We start from the raw sequence: 22,060 nt of genomic DNA, 5'->3' as shown, positions 1-22,060 counted from the left end.
CACCTAGTCTTCTTAAGAAAAATCTAAGATGAAGGTCACAATATTATCCGCTCTGTCAGGTCAGTCCTTTTCTATTTGTATTTGGATAACATTTTGGTTTATTTTAAAGGAGTTCCAGATGTAAAACAATGGCATATGGCCCCTTATCTGTAGCCCACAGCTCTATCTTGCTAATAGAAATTCAGTGGACTTTGGATATGTTTGAAAATCTCAGCCTTAACCCAAAATGTGTTGATGCTCGGATGCTCTGATGAACAGGACACTAGACAGACTAGAGTGGAAGACAGGTAGCCGTAGTTACTTTGAAGTCATAGATAGCACTGTATTTTTCTTGAATTAATGTTCTTGCTCCACAGCTTCTTCCAGGACTGATGGTTTTGCTAAGTTCACTGAATAACCCCTTTTCACCAACTCAACAGCATTAGGCCCACTGACCTCTTTTTAGTTCCCCCCTACAATGGCAACCACTCAGAATCATCCAAATCCAGAGACGTGACAAGGCTCCAATTCCCAAGACAGTCTGAGCACTAGTCTCTTAAGTGGTACAAACCACACACTGCTCTGGCACAGTGAGTCATCTGCCTCTTAAGGATGCTGCATTAGTATTACCAGAAAGTTGATTAATTCATTTAAACACCACAATTTTCAAATAATTTGCAGATCCAGGCAGAATGTGTGATTTTGTAATTCCCACACATCCCTGCTGTGAATTAACCCTTTCCAGTGATTCAGTCTGAACAGAATTACCCATCTCCCTATTCTTGATGCTTTAAGGCAGCGACTCTCATAGAGTATCAGGGTTGGAAGGGACCTCAAGAGGTCATCTAATTCAACCCCCTGCTCAAAGCAGGACCAATCCCCAGACAGATTTTTGCCCTGATCCCTAAGTGGCCCCTCAAGGATTGAACTCAGAACCCTGGGTTTAGCAGGCCAATGCTCAAACCACTGAGCTACCCCCAAACTTTTCTCAAACTTTTGTACTGGTGACCCCTTTCACAAAGCAAGCCTCTGAGTGTGACCCCCCCCTTATAAATTAAAAACACTTTAAAATATGTTTAACACCATTATAAATGCTGGAGGCAAAGCATGGTTTGGGGTGGAGGCTGACAGCTCTCAACCCCCCCACATAATAACCTCACAACTCCCTGTGGGGTCCCAACCCCCAGTTGGAGAACCCCTGCTTTAAGGGACGTATTCCTTTGATATGTACAATTAGCTTCATCAGGCAAGTCCAGAAACTGTATCCAGTGGTACTATGGACTAAGATGAGTCCACTAAACTTATCACTTGCGACCTAGGGCCCATTTCAGGTGAAGTATGAAGAGGTGGAACATTATATTGTCTACATACTTCTACTACTTAGCTCCACTGGGATTCTGCTGGATATTTTTGAGCTATACAAATTCAGTGGATGAAGTTTGTCCCTGATGTAAGCTCACTGAAGTCGATGGACTTAAATACATGAATTTGGACCACTTTGTGTTTCCATGGACCTGGAACGACATGATGATAAACAGGCACGTTTATTGTGAAGGATCAAAGAGAGAAGATAGTTGCCTAGATTGCATCACGTTCTGCAAGTATTTTCCCAGGAGTCCAAAATATTCAAGTCTCTTTTGTGGCTACTGTTAAATGACTAAAAGAGGCTGGATTTCCATAATGTGGACAGATATCCAAATATATCTGATTCCGAAAACAAACGTGCCAGAAACAAGACTCTTCCTATCTGGTGCAAATCAAACCTTGATTTCTTTGGCACATATGCTGCTGCTAAGCCTTGATTCACTTCAGATTAAGAGGTGATTGTTGTGGCTGTGGAAGGAGTTGGAAGTTACACGTTGTAGACAAAACCGACACTTCACACGTTGTTAGAATTTTCATTTTGTCTTCATTCAGCTGTTTCAAGTCCTACATTCAGCCAATGCCAAAACAAATCAGAAGTTATTTTTACCCATTCACTTCATAGTTATTATGGTCTTGATTATAACTTCTCTGGTTCATATGCAAGAAAAGCCACACAATGGGACTGAATATATAAGAAAACCCTTTTTTTGTAACAGCCAAACAGAAACAAAGACATATTTCAGTTATTTTACTCTCAGTTTAACATGCAAACACCATGCCTTGATTTTAGACTCAAACAGGATTATATTCCATTTCTAATTCAAATGTATGCTCACATAGGAGGCACGTTAGTGTACTGAGATGGGTTTTTGATTCAAGTCTGTCATAACAGAAAGTGTGCACACCTAGGGACCCCAATCAGAAAATCAAGACCTCTTTGTGCTAAGCTACAAGTAACAAAGACAATCTCTTCCTCATGGATCTTATAATTTCTGGGCCACAGCACACTCAATATATGTATTAACCATTCTCAAACATAAATGGAGGCCCCCAAATACTCTCCTTCTTCTGATCAGTTTGGAAGACAATGATCATGAGCAGAAACAGCATGGGGGATGCTCCCAAATCTGCGTAATCCCCACTAGACTAACCTGCAAGAAAGCCTATTTATGTGAATTTCCATTGAAAGTTTGCAGATGCAAGAAGTTGGGAAAAGCTTCCCCGACTCTCCCACCTTCAGAGATTTTGCCCAAGAAGGAAAAAGAGTGTAATTATAAATTTGCTCAGATGTAAACCACCATAATCTCCTGCTGTCACCGATATCATAAAGCTAACAAAATAAAATGCACAATTACCCATAGATCTCTCTGCAACATATAATGCCAAGAACTTTTAAAAAGTGAATTTCTATTCAAAATGAAAATATGCGCTTAACATTTCTTATGGCAAGAACTTTGTGTGACCAGCTATTGTTTTGCAACAGTTAAGTGGATTCGAAATTTTCTGCAGTAGTTTAGAACTTTAGTAATAAACCATTCAGTGTGTGTGACACCACTGCACTCTACTGGAGAGACTCAGACCTACACCTCTGTAAACCATGGGCCATACACAGCTAACAGCACAGATGCTCCATCTTCTCCAGTGGTATGGCCTGCATTTTTGGAGCAGGATGTTCTGTTCCAACAGTCACCATGACATTCCAAATAGCCCTGGAGCGTGAAGTCCTAGGTTGCAACAGTTTGTGTCATTCATTAATGAAATGAACACAACCCAAATTCATTTAAAACTGCAGATGTTTGGCAACTGGAATAGGATTAACCAACTTGGCTACAACTTCAGAGCTAGCGCCCCTGCTCTTGAGAAGGGTGTCAGGGGATTTTTAATGGCCAGGAATGGTTAGGCCAGGCGTGGTTTTTTTTGTTTTTTTTTTGTTTAAGGAATGATCACAGCCCCAGCAACACAATGTCCTTATCACCATGCTGAGGTATTGGTCAGGACTGACTCACATGGCTGACTCATGAAAACTACTTCAGCATCCTGGATTTCCCATGGCAGCCTCCCATTAGAGAAATGAAAAGGCCCAAACCATGCTTAGCATGAGACTGAAAAGCGTGAGCTATATGGGCATGGCAGAATCCATTCAAAATTACTCTATATGAATATTTCTCTTAGGTCAATAAAAATCATTACCAAAACTCTTAAAAAGTTTTCCATCAGTGATTTAAAAGGTTTTGCATGAATGGATTTACAAGTAACAAATTACAAATACAAGAATTAACTGAGATGGAGGGGAAAGTATTTCTATTTGTTTCTGGTTTTCGCACTACAGGCTAATACCTGTGTCCCCAAAGCAATACACTACTCGCTGACTTTCTGCAGTTTCCATGGTACAAATCCCTTCCAAAAAACAAAAACAAAATATTCACTATTGGTATTAGTTGTATGGATTATGAAGCAAGTCACTTAACCTCTGCTCCTCTATCTGCAAACTGGGAGAGAACAGTAACGACAGATAGCAAAGGACCAGTCTGGAACTAAATTCATGAAAGAGTAGCCTTGGATGGATGGCCCTATAGGAGAGTGAAATATTCTAATTAAAACACATAACCAAGATGCTTCCCAAAGACTGTCTGAAATAAAAAGACTTTCAAACATACTTCATAAAAGGATTAATTCAGTGGTTTTCCATGGTGCTCCTCCAGTACCTTAAAAATCTTGGGCTGAGGCATAATGGTATATAGGTAGCCAGCCTATGGAGGTGGCTAAGTATTTCACAAAGCAACGATACAATGAAATGCTATTTCAACAGTTATTAAAACACATACTTACCGCATAGCACTTATCTGAACTGTTCTTTATTTTCTTTAATCAATATTCTGATATGCTGGACTTTTTGACTAATTCACTAGGGTTAGAATTTTCCAAATGTGACAGTCTCCTGAAAAATCCCATCTTTTGTTTGTAGGTCACTCTTCTGAAAAAATCACCCCCTAAACAGCCTGTTTCAGTATGAACTTCTGGCATGCTCTGATTGCTTATACTTAGACCAAGATTTTTCAAGTATAGGATTCAGGAGCCCTATTTTCAGGCTTCTGTTTTTGAAAATCTTGGCCTTTTTTTGCATTCAAGCCAGTTTTCTTCTAAGGTTAAAATCTGCTTTAAGAACATCACTAAATAATTATAACACTTAGCTCTGATGCATTTGACATTATCAGTTACAGATAGAAATCAAGGACATACACACTGTTCAAAAACAAGGAGAGTAGAGTAACAGAAAATAAAAATTGTGGTTGTGTAATGTCAGATGTTGCTACATGCTTTTCACTGACTTCTTTGAGTAACTCATTGCACAGGTTTCATCAACAATTGTATGTGCAACATCCTTAGTGCAAATTAAATTTAAAAAAAAGACCTATGGAAGTTTACTTCATACAAACAGACATTGAACATTTGTTTTTACACCTGAAATTAATCACTGCCAGTTCTTAAAACAAAAAGAAAAAAAAAACCACTTCTACTGAATCTCTCATTTTAGTTTAGCAAGAAAATTATAGAGCGGACATGAATATGCAGAATCAGTGACTACTGTACTTCACTTTTACATTGTGTTTGTAATAAAATTGTGAAAGAGGAAATTCTATCACAATATTTTCTAAAACATCACTTGACACGGCTCCAAGTAACCTCAGCTAAAGGAGCTCCAGATTCTTTTGCAAGACTGATTTATAGTGTAGTTTTTGTGAAAAGTCTCTTATGGGCAAGTCTCTTATAAGTAGACATAGCCTTGGTTTTATAGAATAACCTACATTTACTAGAGACAGACTATATATACATACAAAAAATGTCATGAGCTATTTAAAGTAATAAGAATCACCACTATCATCAGAAAAAAGGAATGTAAACTTATGTCTGTTTCACGTTTCAACTCTGGGTTTGTTTCAGATTTATTTGACATAGGAAAAGCTTGGTGCAGGTTTGTGGGATTAAAGTGTATGTTAATTACAAGTGGGATCTACACAATATTTTTAGTGCTAGTAAAATGGTCTAATTTTGTGCACCATTGATATTAATGGGAATTATAACATTATAACAAAGGGAGGACGGGCAGGCACATAATGTGAAATGTTATATATGTATTTAATATAATGGATGGATTAATGTGATCGTGGTATGCTCTTGTCTTTAAGCCTGTGAATAGTCTCATTGTTTTGCTGGATCAGGTTTTAAGTGAAATAAGATTATTTTCTCACTGTGTGTCCAGTTCTAATAACTCCATATTAGGATGACTAGTATCCACATAGGAAATTTTTAACTGCAGAATTAATGGCTCAGCCTGACTTACATTGACTAGTGACCATGGTTCAACAACTTTACAAGTGATTTTTGTTCAAAATTTGCAAATTTCTCCATCAAAGAAGAATATTCTCTGCCCATATCTAGGAGTCCTGGCTCTGGGGCAGTCTGCCAGGTACATGAACTGGCAGGAAACCTATCTGGCAGATCAGATTCCACAGGAATCCTGCTTGGTTTCTGGTGGAATTTCGTCAAAATCAAACTGTCTTCACGAAGCGCTTAGGTTTCAATTCAGCAAATTCCAAAGGAAATAAGTTTCATTAGAACTTTTCCAACCAGCTCCAACAAACATCTGTATAGCAACTTACATCCAAAACACTCTCAGTATATAATATACAAACTATATGGCAGGATTGTAAAACGCCCCCACCTCTGGGATGGAAGACACCGGCAGTTGAACAGTGCACAGCAATTCCTCCCAGCAATTCAACACAAAGTGAAGAATCCAATTGAAGCAAGAGTGCAAACTTTGGTAGGGAGAATGTGGTTACCCAACTTGAATCTGGCCAAATCAAGGGGAACATCCTTACTTCTTTCTTAAAATGTTAGAGGATAAACAGTCAAGACTTGGTTTTATAACATCCAAATTAAAGTTTTCTTCCAATTTCACTGAATATAATTATATGACTAATGAAAGATTTGTAACAGACACTTGCAGCTAAGGGAAATACAATTTTTACTTCTTTTTAATGTTTAAATGAAAGAAATATGTTAAAGACTGAGGATCACGTTTGAGCATAGAGTGTGTGTTAATTCTTTTTAAGTCACTTTCAACCTCTCCTATTCAACATGTTTTCTCAGTATCAGGGAGACTTAAATGAAATTCTACTGAGAGAGGCACCCAATATTTTCTCAAAGCTAAAGTTTTAATGCTCCTCACTGAATGACTGTGTAGACATAAGGGCCCGATTAACTTCCATGAACATTGAAGGGCACCTCTTCGGATCAGCCCTGAAGAGATCCTGAAAGCTGAAGCTGTGATTAACACTTTCCCACCACTCCTCCTTTGTGGCTGTGGTTACCAAAGCCCCTTCTTATTATTAATAACTTGTATTATTGTAGTAAATAGGAGCCCAACCCTGGACCAGAACCCCATTGCGATAGGCGCTGTACAAATACATGGTTAATTGCCTTTTAATGAAAAAGCCAAACGGATAGCAACAAAAAGGTGACCAGATACTATATTAATAGGTGAGCTATGAACACCTTAGAGCTACTAAAAAGGCAAATTGTACAGTTATTTCAACAAAAAGTAAAAAGCAGCACAATCACAGAGAAGTTATATGGAAAGCAAGTGTCCTGCCTGTGCCAGACAAAGAGAGAAAAAGTGAAAAGAGAAATCTAGGCAGCTTAAGAAAATGCTACCGAAATTTCCTGGAACATAAAGCCTAAAAACATAAAGCAGCTACTTCATTTTAAAAATACGACGGGAAAACAGTGGAGAAAATACACTTTTTCCTGCAATTTGCTTTTTTTTTTTTTTTTAAATGCAAAACTCATCTGACCTAGTAGGTATGCGTTTTTTTTAACTAAGGTAATGATTATGCTTTCATGAGTATCATAGCATTATTTCGAATTAGAAAATGCATAGTAACTCTAGACTAGAGTTTCCACAACTGAAATTTACACTCAAAGTAAAAGAAACACAACCCACAACTTTAAACCAACTTTGTGACTTTTATTGATGGGCGACAACTTTATACTCCTAGATATCACTAAACTGTGTACAATTAGGAACTCAACATTATAGGGGAGCAGACAGCAAAATTAAACAAAGCAGACTTAAAGAAATATCAATCTTCATTATTTTGCCCATTTTTTAAAATCTTGTGTACACAGAAGCATAAATGCAGTTTGAAATCTCTTAATAGCAATAAAGTTACAATCACCCATCTATATAGACTAACATTTTAACTCCAAATATTTGATCTGCAATGTGTACTTAAGCAGTTTCTCATCGCACAATTATTAAAATGTGGTTTTTTTCCTATTAGGAACCAGCAACTCTCCATTTTGTACATTGTTTTGAAGCACATAGAACCATTGTCTCCTGATACCCTCTGGCTCATGTTTTACCATTTATCAAAAACTACTGGGGGAGCAGAGAGGTTTTTTTTTTTTTTTAGTTTTTTTTATTTAAGTAAAGATAAAACTTATTTTCACAGAAATCTACAAGTTTTGTTGCTGGTGCAGGGTTTTCTTCTACTATGCAATTCGAAAGTGGGAATCAAATGCAAACCCCCTTTATCATCTTAGGATTCAGCATTAACTCAGAGATATTTTATCTTTTTGTGATTTGTGAGACTGAGTCTTTCAACCAAATGACTTCATTCTGGAAAGTCAAAAGTCAACACACAAACTATGTTGTGCACAACCCCCAAGGTAGTTTCCTTTTTCACTCTAGCCCATAGTTGCAAGGGAAAAAAGGATTCACTCAAACGAGCATTTAAAGGAGGAAAAAAGTTAGTGATAGTTGGCGTTCTACAAAGCAGGTATCTTGCACACACAGCATAAAGAGGGAAGTTTCACAGCAGGTCAACTCGGCGATAGTACAGGAGGTAGGCTGTGCGTTCAGCAGACGGCTTCACCACCTGGTACTGATTTATCACTTTGACTGCCTGGTCATCAATGCGTAACCAGCCATTAAGACCAATCTGGAAGACGTCTGTAGTGTAATGGCCACCAGTTGCACTGTTTCCATGATGATAGACAACTACAAAGAGAGAAGTTAATGTTTATACTTCCACTGGAAACAAAACAGGAATACAAATTTACTAAGATGTTCCTTTGTTTAAGTTCATAATTCAAACAAACTTTCCAACTCACATGAAATCAAGAACATTATTTTTTGAAGCGTTTAACTACATGTTGAGTGGCATGTTTACATGCTATCCTGTACTGAAGTTATGCTTATACAGTGGTCGCCACTAAAACCTTTAGAAATGCCTTTGCAAATATAAAGTTATAACAGCATTATCTATACGACGACAGAAAATACTGTCATAATTTTATCTACTTACAAAGGGAAAAATCTATTGTGATGCTAGTGATTTTTCACTGGCAGCACAAAAACTCAGGATTCTAAAGAAGTGAAAATTAATATCCTTAAGATCAAGTGTCCCAAAGGTCTAAGACTGATATTTTTAATTTACTACATGGCTTTCAGGGAAGGATTTATTTCACAGGAAAAGACCAATGGGATTGATAGACCATCTTCCTGCAACAATTCAACATAGCTTCAGAAAATTCATTTAGTGCTGACAAACTTAGTAAATAGTTGAGAACAAACATAACTGCTTGAAATCTCCTACACGTCCAGTTTGTTGCTATTTGTCATTTCAAGTCAATATGATCTCAAGTTAATTGTTCACAGATCAAAGTAGATATTATGCAATACCTAGTATCAGACATCTCTGTGACTTAAACCAGAAGCCTCTGAGTCAACCTTCGCTCATATCTAATCATCAAACCTCAAGTCTTCATATACAAGAGGACATTATGAAACTTTACAATATCAGAACTCTGTTCAAAAGTCTCTATTACAAACATAAACTCCCCATCTAACCCATTTAATTTTGCTTTAAGTATGGTTCCACTCTACAAAACTGATTCCATAAGAATCATTGTATACTAAGCACTTGAATGTGCTTAGTTTACAAGTTAGTTTTGTGAGTGCCAATCCTGCAATCTCAACATGGAACCAAGTTGGATTCTTTATTCTGAGAATGTCACCACCTGTAATATGTTCTGAAGCAAAATTAGGTCCATTTGATATTGTGGAAACTACCTCATCTTCAAATTGTGCTATCTACTACATCTGTGGATTTTTACTGCTTTCACTGGGGTTGCACAGGTGTAACTGTTTGGAATTATATTGGTATATAATTTTGGTAATAATGCATAAGGAGGAACAGAATCTAGCTCACTCTGTTAGCTATGTTTGGTTGGTGAAGCACTGGAATGGGTTACCTAGGGAGGTGGTGGAGTCTCCTTCCTTTGAGGTTTTTTAAGGTCAGGCTTGACAAAGCCCTGGCTGGGATGATTTAGTTGGGGATTCGCCCTGCTTTGAGCAGGGGGTTGGACTAGATGACCTCCTGAGGTCCCTTCCAACCCTGATATTCTATTATTCTATGTTTGTCTCTGCAATGCTAAGAGGAGTAAACAAAGCAGTAAACACAAGTAGTGGTACAAAAGTGTCATTTTCACAGTCTACCTTTCAGAGTTGAACCACACTTTAAACTTACTCTGATTTTGTTTACACTTCTATGAAGACAAATACATATTACGAGTACTTTAAGTTAAGCAAAAGTAGACAGGCATGATTTATGGTATACAGTATACACATTCTAAATTATTGGTATATTTCAAGACTTCTTTAAGACAGAAACTACCCTATAAGATTTTCTAGGATGCAGTTTGTATTTTATCTTACTGCAGAAGAATATTTAGGCAAACCTCTTGTTATATTTCTAATGAGAAATATCTTTAATTCTAAAAAAATTCCTCTTTTTAATCATTAAAATTTTGTACAAGTAGTGCATGCTGTGTGTGTGAAGTTCTGGACTAACAACAATGAACTGGAGACTGAAATGGTGTGCATCTACAGAACAGGCACAAAAGATGAGGCAGTGGCAATGCAAATTTCCTCATACTGTTTTTATCCAGGCTCTCCAACCCTGTCTTGGAAAGCTCACCCTAGAGGTGAGAATTGTTCCACTAAAGTAACTACTGCCCTCTGCTGAGATTTCCAGTCTTGATGGTACCTTCTGTAACCTGGTTATACCACCTAAACAGAACTGGATCCAAACCACCTCATCACACAAGCCCACCAGGGCTGAAACTAAACTGGTAACCTAGAAGTGAAAAGCTCCAGTCCCCCGAGCTTTTTCTTCTGATGCTAATACAAATAAGCAGGTGCAAATCTTACTAATCTAGGTAGAGTTTTTAAAAACTGTAGAGATTAATGTTTTGTTTATTAATAAAATGCTTCGGAATATTTATACCAGTTTCCAGTCTTTAATAGCAATAACAGGCTTTCATCTGGTACTTCAATATATTCCGACCATAAAAATGTCACTCCAACATCCAACTCAGTGGCACCTCTATAGTCATACAATATGCTATTCATACATTGTCAGACGTACTCATCTTGAAAGTGTTTAGAACCATGCAATGAACCAACATCAAAGTGGCAATTTTAAAAGACATTTGAAAAGTTACCCTACAAATCAGTGGTATGTGTCAAATATAGCTATATTAAAGTTGTAGATGTTCTTCTGGCTATGCAAGATGTATTTACCATTCAAGTTGCATGTCACCAACACCAATTCATCATCAATAACAGTTATGCTATACAATTTGTGTTAAGTGTCATCATAAATGAATAATACTCACGGAGGAGTTGATACTTAAAATTTAACCCCGTTGAGAAAAAATGAATATTGATGTACACCACTTGAGACAGAGCAGACCTATAGGCATCTTAACAGAAGTTTTGCAGTCTGCATTCTTTCATTGAAAAGCAAGTATCTGTATACCCTGTGCAGGATGGATCTGGTACAGAACTGTGATCCTATGTTACTTAGGCAGAAGCTGAAACAATGTGACAGTAATCACATAATATGAATATTCAGTACTTATGTGTCACTTTACACTAGAACTTACTACCCCTGCAAGTTACATCACTTTAATTTAAAGTAAACATTTTATAATCCGCCAGCAGTAACTACATTTCCACAACCAGAATTCCTATATGTAATGCAATATTTTGGGATAGAGTGACATAAATGGCTAAATACCTGCAAAGAGCCGGTAGGTTCTTTGGCCTTTAAAAATCTTGCTTTTCACACCTGGAGATAGTAACTCTGAAAAAGCAAAAGCAACATTTTTAACAAGCTAAAAACTTTTGTGTTAACAGATGTCAGGTGAACATTTATTTCCAAGTAAGAATCAAATCGTTTTTCATCTGAAGCTTCCTACATCAAAGAAATGGCTGAAACCGGAGTCTTTTCTGTGGTGGGAGACAAGGGGGTCAACTTCTAGTTTCTTGCTGCCAGAGCACCTGCCTTTGCCTATGGGGTTTCAAACCAGAGTACCATTCAAAGCTACCCCAGGGAAACAGAGGAGAGGGGGAAAAGGGCCAAGACACTAGTTATCTCCCCTGCCATGCCTCTTGTTGGAGGATGAGAGGGCGAGCCTGTAAGCTCCAGTGACTGTACAGAATACAGCAGTTGCCTGTCTTGCTTGACCAAAGCAGCCTGTAACACACCTTTTACAGATTTCAACACCCCTTTCCCCAGAGTATGTATTAAAAACAAAACCCTCAAGATCAAATCATACTATCTGATACATTATAAATGATGTATTTACTGTATCTCTACATAATTAGCCTTGCAATTTCCAGGTAGCTTGGAACATATTGCAGACAGCAAAAAAAATATTGGTCAATCTGAACCACTGGTTGACTGAACTGCGAATGTCAGAATAAAAAGATTCAATGCAGCAAGGTACACATATTATTCTGGTGTTTATATAGAAAACACACTTTGTAAAATGAATAGATCTTAACATTTAAAAATTGAAGAAACTTTATAATGCATTAACACTTGAAATCTGTCCTACCTATTTGATTGCTTTGAGGTTTTCAGTTTGATTTTAGTTTGTCTTAAAAAAAGTTTCTCATTTCTCCTCTCCAGCCTAATCAATGGTTTTTATTATGGTGCTTTTACCACCTCTTTGGATGGATTCCGAGCTGAAGTATTTTTATTCATTATTTGAATAACAGCAGCCTTGTCCAGGGTACTCCAATCAGCTGAGGGAGGGCAGTGTACGAACACATGGTACAGTCATCCCTCAGCCCTGAAGAGCTTTCAGTCTCAGGCCTCAATTCTACAAGTTTCACTCAGCTGGACACTGGACCTGCATGAGCCCCCCACTGAAGTCAATGGAGCCTGATAAATGTTCCAGGGTCTGCCTACGCAGAGTTCTTTTAAGGACTGGGGTCTAAATTAAGACAGTGCAGGCAGCAAGTGCTGTAAAAAAACGCCTGAGCACATCAGCTTGGAGCATCAGTGGACTGGATTCTCCTAATCCACAGCTAGGACAGACACAAAATAAGATAATACAGATTTCATTTAGATTATGAGAGTTTTCGCATGTAAACAACCCAACAGAAAAAAATAAAGTCTCTCCTATACTGAGCTTGCAAAAATTCACTATTACCCTTTGGAAATCACAGAATATTCTGTTTTCCTCCAAACAAAAGGAAAAAGTTTTATTTAAGAGTTTCACCTTTACTAATTTCCAGGTCAACGGGATACTCAATATTCTTGATAAGCTTCTGGCATCCACCAGTTTTCTCATATACAAATCTTTTGAGGTGTAACACAAGAACGGGAGGGAGCTCTTCTAGGGTCACCCTTCGACTGATCTCCACCTAATACAAAGAACACAAAAATGTATTAAAATTGTATCTTAATTTTAGGATCAGTATATCTTGAAGTTAACCCCTCTGAAAACAAAAAGCAACGGAACATGACTAATGTGTGTAGAACACGAATTTGATCTAAATTATGCCACTTGAAAGTGTCTGTATTGTGTTAGTTTTATGACAAATATCCCGTTGTTTGTGTACTTTAAGCCTCTAAAGCGCATTTCCCACTGAAGTGTTATAATATAATGTCCTGTGGGGTTCTTTCCATGGGGGTTCTTTAATCTAGGGACTAACTATATATTTATGAAACAGGAAAAATGGCTGATGGAAATGATGGCGCTCAACATTAGGATTTAGAAATACATTTTTCCATGAATTAGTTTTGTTCTTGCAGTCTATTTGCCTGACTTTGCAGGATTACTTAACACACTGAAGTGCTGGAAATACTGGTACCAATGCAAGTACTCATCACACGCAGATCAGTTGCATATTATGTCACAGCTCTGTATGTAGATAAGCACATAAGGATCATGACTGGTGGATGAAACCGGAGCCACTGAACTATTAAAAGGAGGTCAGGACTGATGATTAACATAAAATAGGAACAAAAAAGCCATTGAAGGTTTTTCTGGTGCCTCCTTTATGCTACAAGACTCTTACCTGCAAAGTACACAGCACTGACAAATAAGTTATGAACAGCCAGAGTTTACAGATGGCAGGCTTTGAGTTCCATCATGAACACATGTTTTAGTATTACTATATTAGGACAACGTAAATACTTGGAAGCTCTGCAACATCCTAAACCAGTGGTTCTCAACCTATTTACCTTTATGGGCCACATATATGGCCCACAATATGTTATGTGGGCCACATCCAATACTACCTGTATGGCCCTGAGGATGTCACATGGGCCGCAGCTCTGTGCTGATTTGGCTGCAAGCGGGCAATGGGTTGAAAACCACTGCCCTAAACACAAACGGCTTAGAGTAATATTTCTGCCTTCACTTTTTGTCTTTAATTTTGTTTTATTAATGGACACATCTTTCTCATAACTCAAAAATGATTTTTTAAAGCCTTCGGCTGAGATTAAACGCCAAAATTTTTAACTTCAAAAGGAAAAAAACTTGGTGATTCTTAAGAGGAAGTGAAAATAGGGAATCCGAAGGGCAAGCTATATTTACGGTGCATGGTTGTCACTCCTAAACCTGAGAAACCACAAAAAGTGTAGCTCAAAATCTTGAGAATCTGAGGCAGTTAATGATGCTCTCACATTAACGTTAAAGATCATATTTTAACAGAATATTGCGTAAAAATTTAAAACTAAATATAACAAAGGAGAGTAACACCATCATAGCCTCTTTCAACCTGACAATTACATTAGTATCCCCACCTGTTACAGAATGAGGACTAAACCATCAGGTTTCTGGGGATTTTCAATAGAGAATCTCCATCTGAAGAGCTCTGAGCTTTGCTTAGCTAATACTACTTTAAGATGGGGGGACAAGAGGGAGTTATAAATATAGGACATGGATTCTAACATTGGCACTCTTTCTGACGTTATTTAAGCATCTCGTTTTTTTCCCCATCTGGAAAGTGTGGATGAAATACCTGCCTTCCCCACAATGATGTTTTGAAAACTAACATCTGTAAACCGCTAGGTATGCACTAAGAATTATTAACGTTCAATATTCTCACAACAACATGTAATACGAAATCTTCTATTTTTTCCTGAATATCTGTTGAAAAAAGAAAGATCTAAAAGCCGTTTTTGGATGCTTTTATTTCCATTCAGACACTAAACCAGACCAAATCACTAGCACCTAAACTGAATACCCATTTCTTCTAAAACCCATATCTGAACAGTGGGTTGTCCCTAAAAAAGTTAAAACCATCTGCAGCAAAAACCAAAAAGAAGTGACTAGCAAAACAAAATCCTTGTGGTAAATTATGATGAGCTTGCATTGCAAATGTTCCTTCCACATGAGAAGAAATCCCTAAAATATTTTTGCACTTCTACTCCTACTAGAGGACTAGATATATAATCCAGACAAAAGCTGTCTGTCTACCTATAACTTTTCAAGGAAAATAGTTTTCCATTCATTTTCCAGGTCACAATTATATTCTGAATGTTTAGATAAACAGTGAGGTAGGTAAAATATATGGACACAATGCCTTGTTCAAAGGCCCCTTTTGCTTCTTTGTCTAAGTTAATTAGGAACACACTGCACATGGTATTTCAATCTGAGCACCTTCTGTTGACCATGCACAGATGCGACTATGTAGATACTAATTCTTTACTCACACACAGTAAATACTTTACTCACACGCAGATGGAGAAAGGGATGAGAATAGCGTGAGGAAACTCAAAGCAAAATATAATACATCCCATCATTCAAGAGCAGAAACTGCCAAACTGCAATGCACAGAGAGCTGGCTGGATACATGGTGCTTTCCCAATATAGCTTTTGCATGAGAACAATTGTTGTAGTTTTCACATGGATATTATGCTATCGTAGTTAAATGAGGCTCATAGTACAAAAAAAGTTTGAGAATTTTTCTTATGGATGGTCACCAGGCTGTTCCTTCTAACCCAAGAAGAGAAAGCAACACAGGTCAGCGTTCTGAGTCATGAGACTGTTATAAATATCTACTTCAAAAGCCAGGAAATACTCTCAACCAACCAACATTTTGAAGCACGTCTGTCTTATTAGGAGTGTCTGGCAACGCCCAGGTCACCTGAGCTTCTGTGCTTTAAAATTAGTGAAAAATTGTTTTCCTTATGACAGTACGTTACCACTTCTCAAACAGAGTGAATTTAATTTATATGCCTCTCCCGGCCCCAAAATCCCAAACCAACTATTACACCAGTTCAGCAAATACATTGATTTACTGTCAATGATTTCATTTAACAGAGTTAGTGTGTCTTCTTGTTTGAGTGACCTTGACTGTGTGTGTTAAATATGTAGTACCCACTTGACACTTGTACTATACCTTGCAAGGTTAGTACCTCTTAACATGAGGATTAATGTTCAAGCAACTAGTGAAAAGCCAACAGCTGTATGAAAAGCCCTTAAAAATGTAATGTTTGACTATAAAAAGGTCCAGCAGACAAGACCAGAACACACCTCCTGTTTGGTTTTTGTGGTGTAACCCTGGACAGATTCTCTTGCCACCAAGCTTTCCAATGCATCCTGGACTGTGCGTATCTTGTCAGACTGGATATCCAGTTGTAGAGTGAAAAATGGCTGCAGAGTGGCAGACTCCTTAGAACTCTGCTGGTAAACCACAGATCTACAGAAATAGGAAACAATGTTGAATATTAGATTTACAATAGAACCTCAAAGATATGAACGACAGAGTTACATACTAACTGGTCAACCAGACACCATGTGAAACCTGAAGTAACCAATCAGGCAGCAACAGAGACCAAAAGAAAATAAATAAAAAAAGCAAATATTGTACAGTACCTATATTGTATCTTAAAAGTAGGCACATCTGGGCTGCCTGTCGCCACCCCCACCTGCCACTTACAGCAAGATGCTGGGGCTGCCAGCCAGAGGCAGCCAGAGCCTGCAGAGCAGAAGCAGCACTGGAGTCTGCGCCACTTTCACCCCCACTCTCCATCGGGATGGGGACATGCTGTTTACACAAACACCCCCACGGGGAGCGGACAAGCCTGCAAACTCATGCCAGAACTGAGCAGGGAGCTCAGCTGCTGCTGAAGCATGGCCTGGAGTGTCAGGTGCTAAGTCTGGAGCCTGAACTGCGCTTTGTTCAGAGTTACGGACAACCTCCATTTCCGGGGTGTCCATAGTCTACTGTATAGTCATCCTTCAAAATTTAACAGTGGAGAAGCTACTAGTCAGGGTGTCTAAAAATTGATTTTTGGGGGAAAATTTATTTTTTAAATTTAAATCAAGTTTTTAATTTGTTATTTAAATCATATTACGTTTTTCTTTTTAAAATCAATCCACCTGCTACTAGAAAGAGGACACTGAAATGCAGCTATGAATCCACCCACGTTCTTTACCTCAGACCTTAGTCCCTCCTGTGCTTTGCTGCACATTGGGCTACCAAAATCAACACAAATATCAAAATTAAGCATCAATTTCAACAACTTGATTTCACTTTAATGCAATTTCAAGTACAATGATTTTGTTTAATATTTGTTAACATGTATAATTGGTTAGTATATTTAAATCAGTGTATTTATGCATAGCTTATTTGACAAGACATCATCATACACTTGGAGGAGCATTTGATCACTCCCTTTGTTTTCATTTTTCTTTTAAAGAACTTCATCTGAGGTTACTGTGTTGCCAACAAAAGCCAGGGGTACCAAAATCACCTAGAGGTGACTGTGGAATCATCCAATGTGACAAAAGGGGGAGAGGGGAAGGAATCTTTGACAACAAAAAAGAAACTGATTTTGAAGTATTGTGTTTTACAATGAATTATGTTTAAATCTACTAATCTTCTGTTAGTTTGGGGTCTTCAAAATAATTAGTCACATTTTTCTTTACAAGTTTTGCAGTATATTCACCTACTTCTCTCCACAGGATAAGAGAGTAATAGCTTGATTTATCAAAAACCTCACACACTGAGGAACAGTTATGCAGAAAGTGAAATTTACACTGAAGATACAGGTACCTAACAATACAAAATCAGATCTGTCATATAGGTTTTTCCAACACTGTTTCCCAAGCTAATAGAAGCTTGACAGTAAAATTATATTATCTTTTCCACTTGCCAAATGTCATATCTTCGCTATGTTGCTAACTACAAAATAGCCAAGATAGCTAAGCTTTGTTTACTTCTGTGGAACATGGACAGTTCTGGGAAAGGTGTTCAGAAATTAATTATTGCTGCAGAGTAGCATATTGTGCTCATGCGGAAACTGAGAATGATAAAATTAACATTTTAATTTCTCAGTGACGATGCTGGATTTCTGAAACATTAAATGTTTTAGAACAGATATTTAGAACTGACAAGTACTAATGGTTATCTAGTCGTTTTGTCATGTTGCTGTGAAAAATTTAATTGAGTTCAGGTTCTCTAATCATAATACTTTAAAATTTAAAATCTCTACATGGTTTCTAACAATATATTCCAGAATTGTTTTAGAATTTATTCTTCCCCAAGTCAGATTTTGCAGCCAGGCTTTGTTCACTTATTGGTTTGTCTTGAATACAAACCGAAGTCTTTTAGTTTTTATGTGTTAAAGTAATAGAACCAGCTTCCTATTTATATTTGAAAATTTAAATCAATTTCAGCTTTTATATGAAAACTGAATATATGATTTGATAGTTTAATTGTTTGCCAAAGACACTGTAACAAAAGGAGATTTTTGTATTGATTTTCAGCTTGCTTGAATCTTGGTTAAAAATATACCTGATCACCCTTTGTTTTTGAAGCTGGTATTAAAAGCACAACCAATAATGTCTTTACAGCTAAATAAGTTATTGTTTGGCATGTTACAGACCTTCAGAAAACTCTAAATAGCAAGTCTTCAAATAAACCACAATTCAAGTCACTATGCTGAACTCTCAGAATTATCAGTTAAATATTAACATAGAAGTTTAATACTTGCACTGCAAGCTTGTATTAAAAACAGCTCCTCTGATTCAGACACAGGCCTGAAGCACCAACAAAAGGCCAATCCATCTTTATATTGGCTATGTATATTCCTTAGAGTGAAAGGGCTCTACCACAGACATTGGCATCTTTATTTCAGGTTACTATTGCCTTCTTGGCTTATATTTAAGGACAAAACCTTCAACACACGTGAAGGCTGATGTTTTCAAAAAAACAGATTCTCCACTGTTGAGAGTTGTGCTGTTTTTGAGACACCTTCCCATTCCCCCCAACCAGATTATTTAATGTAATAATCCACTGCAAAATACAGTAAACAAAGTACAGTACACAAACTTCAACCAGTTAAAATCAACAAACAGAAAATGAGATTAATCTATAAATAAAGATAATATTCCAAAATGCAATTTCCAGTGGTAATTTTTTAAAAAAAAACATAATTAGAAATACAAGTATAGCATTTTTTCAAAAGTGCATAAAAGTACTGCATTTGATAGCAACAATATTGCTGGATTTTAGGTTTGCATAACATTTAATGTGCAAAGCATTTTCTTTTGTAGAAACTACAGCAAAAGTTAGTCACAAGGACAAAATGCAGCAGTTTAAACAAAATACAGGGATTATTTCAACCACAAGTTACTGGAAGGATTTGAACAATAGTATGATATAGAAATTTTTCATAAAATTTCTTTGGAAAAATTTGTGGTGTTCATAATTTCCTTGCTATTGTAGTAGCACTAATAGCGTTTACTGACACTAAGTGGGTGTAGCTAGTGCATAAAAAACAGCTTTTAAATTTCTTCAAAGCAAACCTCTTCCCATGCATAAGCACACACCTGATTTTTTCATCACAGAGCATCTGAGAGAAAAGTCAGTGCATCTTGTGGGCAACATTTTTGCCAGGCCTCTGACTTACATGTATGCCAAATTTGCATGAAAAAATATTTGAAATCTGAATGACAAATATTTGAAGTTTGAACAAGTTATAAATGTAAAAGCTCTCTGTCAATGCACAAAATCAGAAGCCCAATGAAAATGTGAACCTACAGGTTTATGTTTAAGTGTTTATAACCATCTACTTTTTTCTTCATAAAAAATTATTTACAGAAATGATGCCGAAGTAGGAATGCAACAAATCAATTAAACAAATGCAGATGAGAGGCTAAAATCTCTCTAAGCAAAACGGTGCCACTTCAACCATGTTTTCTTAGCTCTCTTTTCCATTTGATTTTTCTATTTCTTATGCTTTTATTTGGTGGACTATTACCAGCAATTTTGCCTTTAGATCCTCCCTATTTCCACCCTCAGCCTTAGCAGAGGAAGCTTTCCAACATCTCAAGACGGGATACTGTTTCTGCGGTCTACTGCATGACCTAGTTTGTAGGCTGAATGAGATGGTTGGGCTGAAAGTAGACAACAGATGTGGAAATGGACCTTGTGGTTCTGCTGCTCGATGCAAATTTATTCTCTTTTTCAGTAATCCCTCTAATTTATTTTCTGTGGATTTCAACAGGGGACATAGTGTCCCCCCAAATATCCTTAATTTCATTTTAACTAATTTATGAAATAATCATACTGAGGTCTAAACTGCCCTGGCCACGACAAATACACATTTCCAATATATATACAGGGGTATTTGACAAAGGATATGTGCACATGCCATCGACAGGGAAATTTTCCAGTAAGTACAGACATCTGTCTGCCAATTCTATGGAAAACATCTTTTTATTTGCCAGCTGTCTGACTCAAATCTCTGAAGAATAATTTCAGTGTTTTGCATATGGAAGGAACCAACCAGCATTATTCATACTTCTAGACTGCATACCTGGCAACACAAGAAGTGCAAAACTAGCAATTAAATGCCTGCCCTCGATTTTAAAAATAATTCTTCAGACTCTAACATTTGTTGTTTTGGAATATGTTTCTTTTAAGTATTTACTCTGCCTTTATAGTCTAAACTATTTATTTTTAAATAATGTTTTTTAAATGATTTTTTTCATATCCCCTTTTTCCCTTCCTGTAATTCTATCTAGGCCTCTGCTCCACATCACTGCAAGCTACTGCAGGAATTAATAATTGAATTAAAAAAAGATCTCTTTGGGTGTGACTTTTTTTTTTTTTAAATAAAAGCACAACATAAGGTTATGACTACGTTAGAAAGCTTACAGCTGTGCTGCTGTAGCACTTCTAGTGCAGACACTAAGCCGACGGGAGAAAGCTCTCCTATTGGTTTCGTTACTCCAGCCCCCATGAGCAGCAGTAACTATGTCAGCAGGAGAAACTCTCCCACATAGCACTATCCACACCAGTGCTTACGTTGTTGTAATTTACGTCGCTCAGGAGGGTAGTTTTTTCACACCCCTGAGCAACGTAAGTTATGCTGACAAACTGTAGTGTAGAAATAGCCTTAGTCTTTCTTGCTTCTGGAAAGCAGTATTGTGTAAAGAACAGTCAGCATTCCCTCTAATTTTTCCTATGCATGTGTGGAATGAATTTATTACGTGCACCAATAGGGAGGTGATGTGACACATATCACCTCCACACTGGTGTACATAACACAACTGAAGTGGTGAGGGTGGGGCCGAGGGGTTTGGAGTGGGGAGGGGGCTCAGGGCTGGGTTGGGGCCGGGGCACCTCTCCCTCTGCCGCAGCAGGTCTAGGGCTGGACTGGGGCCAGGGGAGGAGCGCCCCTCCTCCCCAGCTGCAGCAAGTCCTGTCTGACAGTCATGTCTTTTGAGTTCTATTCCCATTTTTATCCACTCACTGGCTTTGTGAACTACACAAGACACTCACTATATCTCAGTTAATCCACACAAAAAGGGCTAGCACTTCACAAGACAGTTCTAAACCTGAACGATTTAATTATTGTAAAGTCCTTTAGATCCTTGCATGAAAGCAACTATACATATGCAAAGTATATGCATTTTTTCAACTTATTATTCATAAACAATTGTTGTAGATCTCTGTTCTTCAAGCCAACCTTTGCTCTGTAAAACATATAACAAGACGCACCTAAAAATAGTCTAGTAAAAGGTACCATACCTTATGTGACCACCAAAAATATCAGTAATAGCAGTCTGAACAAAGTCAGCCTGTCGAGTAACTGATGATTTGTTGCGGGGCCCGACTTGTTCCCATTCATCCTCACTACCTTCTCCTTGTTCATCCTGATCCTCCTCTTCATTTACAGATTGTGTCTCGGGACCATTGGAAACACAGATTTCTTAAGAAGAAGAAAAGTGTATAGATATTGATTTAAACAAACAAAATAATCCCCAACTTTTCCTTAAAAGGGAGAGAGAGCTGGTAAACAACAGGATTATCTTTAGTGATTAGTAA

General features: G+C 37.5%; 1 protein-coding gene across 6 annotated transcripts in view; it reads right to left on the bottom strand.

Annotated features, from left to right (window-relative positions):
- Positions 1-7,354: 7,354 nt before the first annotated feature.
- The window catches only part of USP10 (ubiquitin specific peptidase 10), a 71,201-nt gene continuing 56,495 nt past the window's right edge, over positions 7,355-22,060 (bottom strand). For 3 of the 6 annotated variants that reach the window (XM_039503328.1, XM_039503333.1, XM_039503334.1), the window contains 5 exons: positions 21,764-21,944; positions 16,255-16,420; positions 12,988-13,132; positions 11,496-11,561; positions 7,355-8,410 (listed from right to left, as the gene is read on the bottom strand). In XM_039503328.1, the coding sequence (XP_039359262.1) occupies positions 8,223-8,410; positions 11,496-11,561; positions 12,988-13,132; positions 16,255-16,420; positions 21,764-21,944 (746 nt within the window). In that variant the 3' untranslated portion in view covers positions 7,355-8,222. The remainder of the gene's footprint in view (positions 8,411-11,495; positions 11,562-12,987; positions 13,133-16,254; positions 16,421-21,763; positions 21,945-22,060) is intronic. The other 3 variants (XM_039503330.1, XM_039503329.1, XM_039503332.1) reach the window with 1 other exon arrangement.

Source organism: Mauremys reevesii, linkage group 16 (assembly GCF_016161935.1).
Source record: "Mauremys reevesii isolate NIE-2019 linkage group 16, ASM1616193v1, whole genome shotgun sequence".
NCBI lineage: Eukaryota > Metazoa > Chordata > Testudines > Geoemydidae > Mauremys > Mauremys reevesii.
This window is presented reverse-complemented; position numbering and strand designations above follow the sequence as displayed.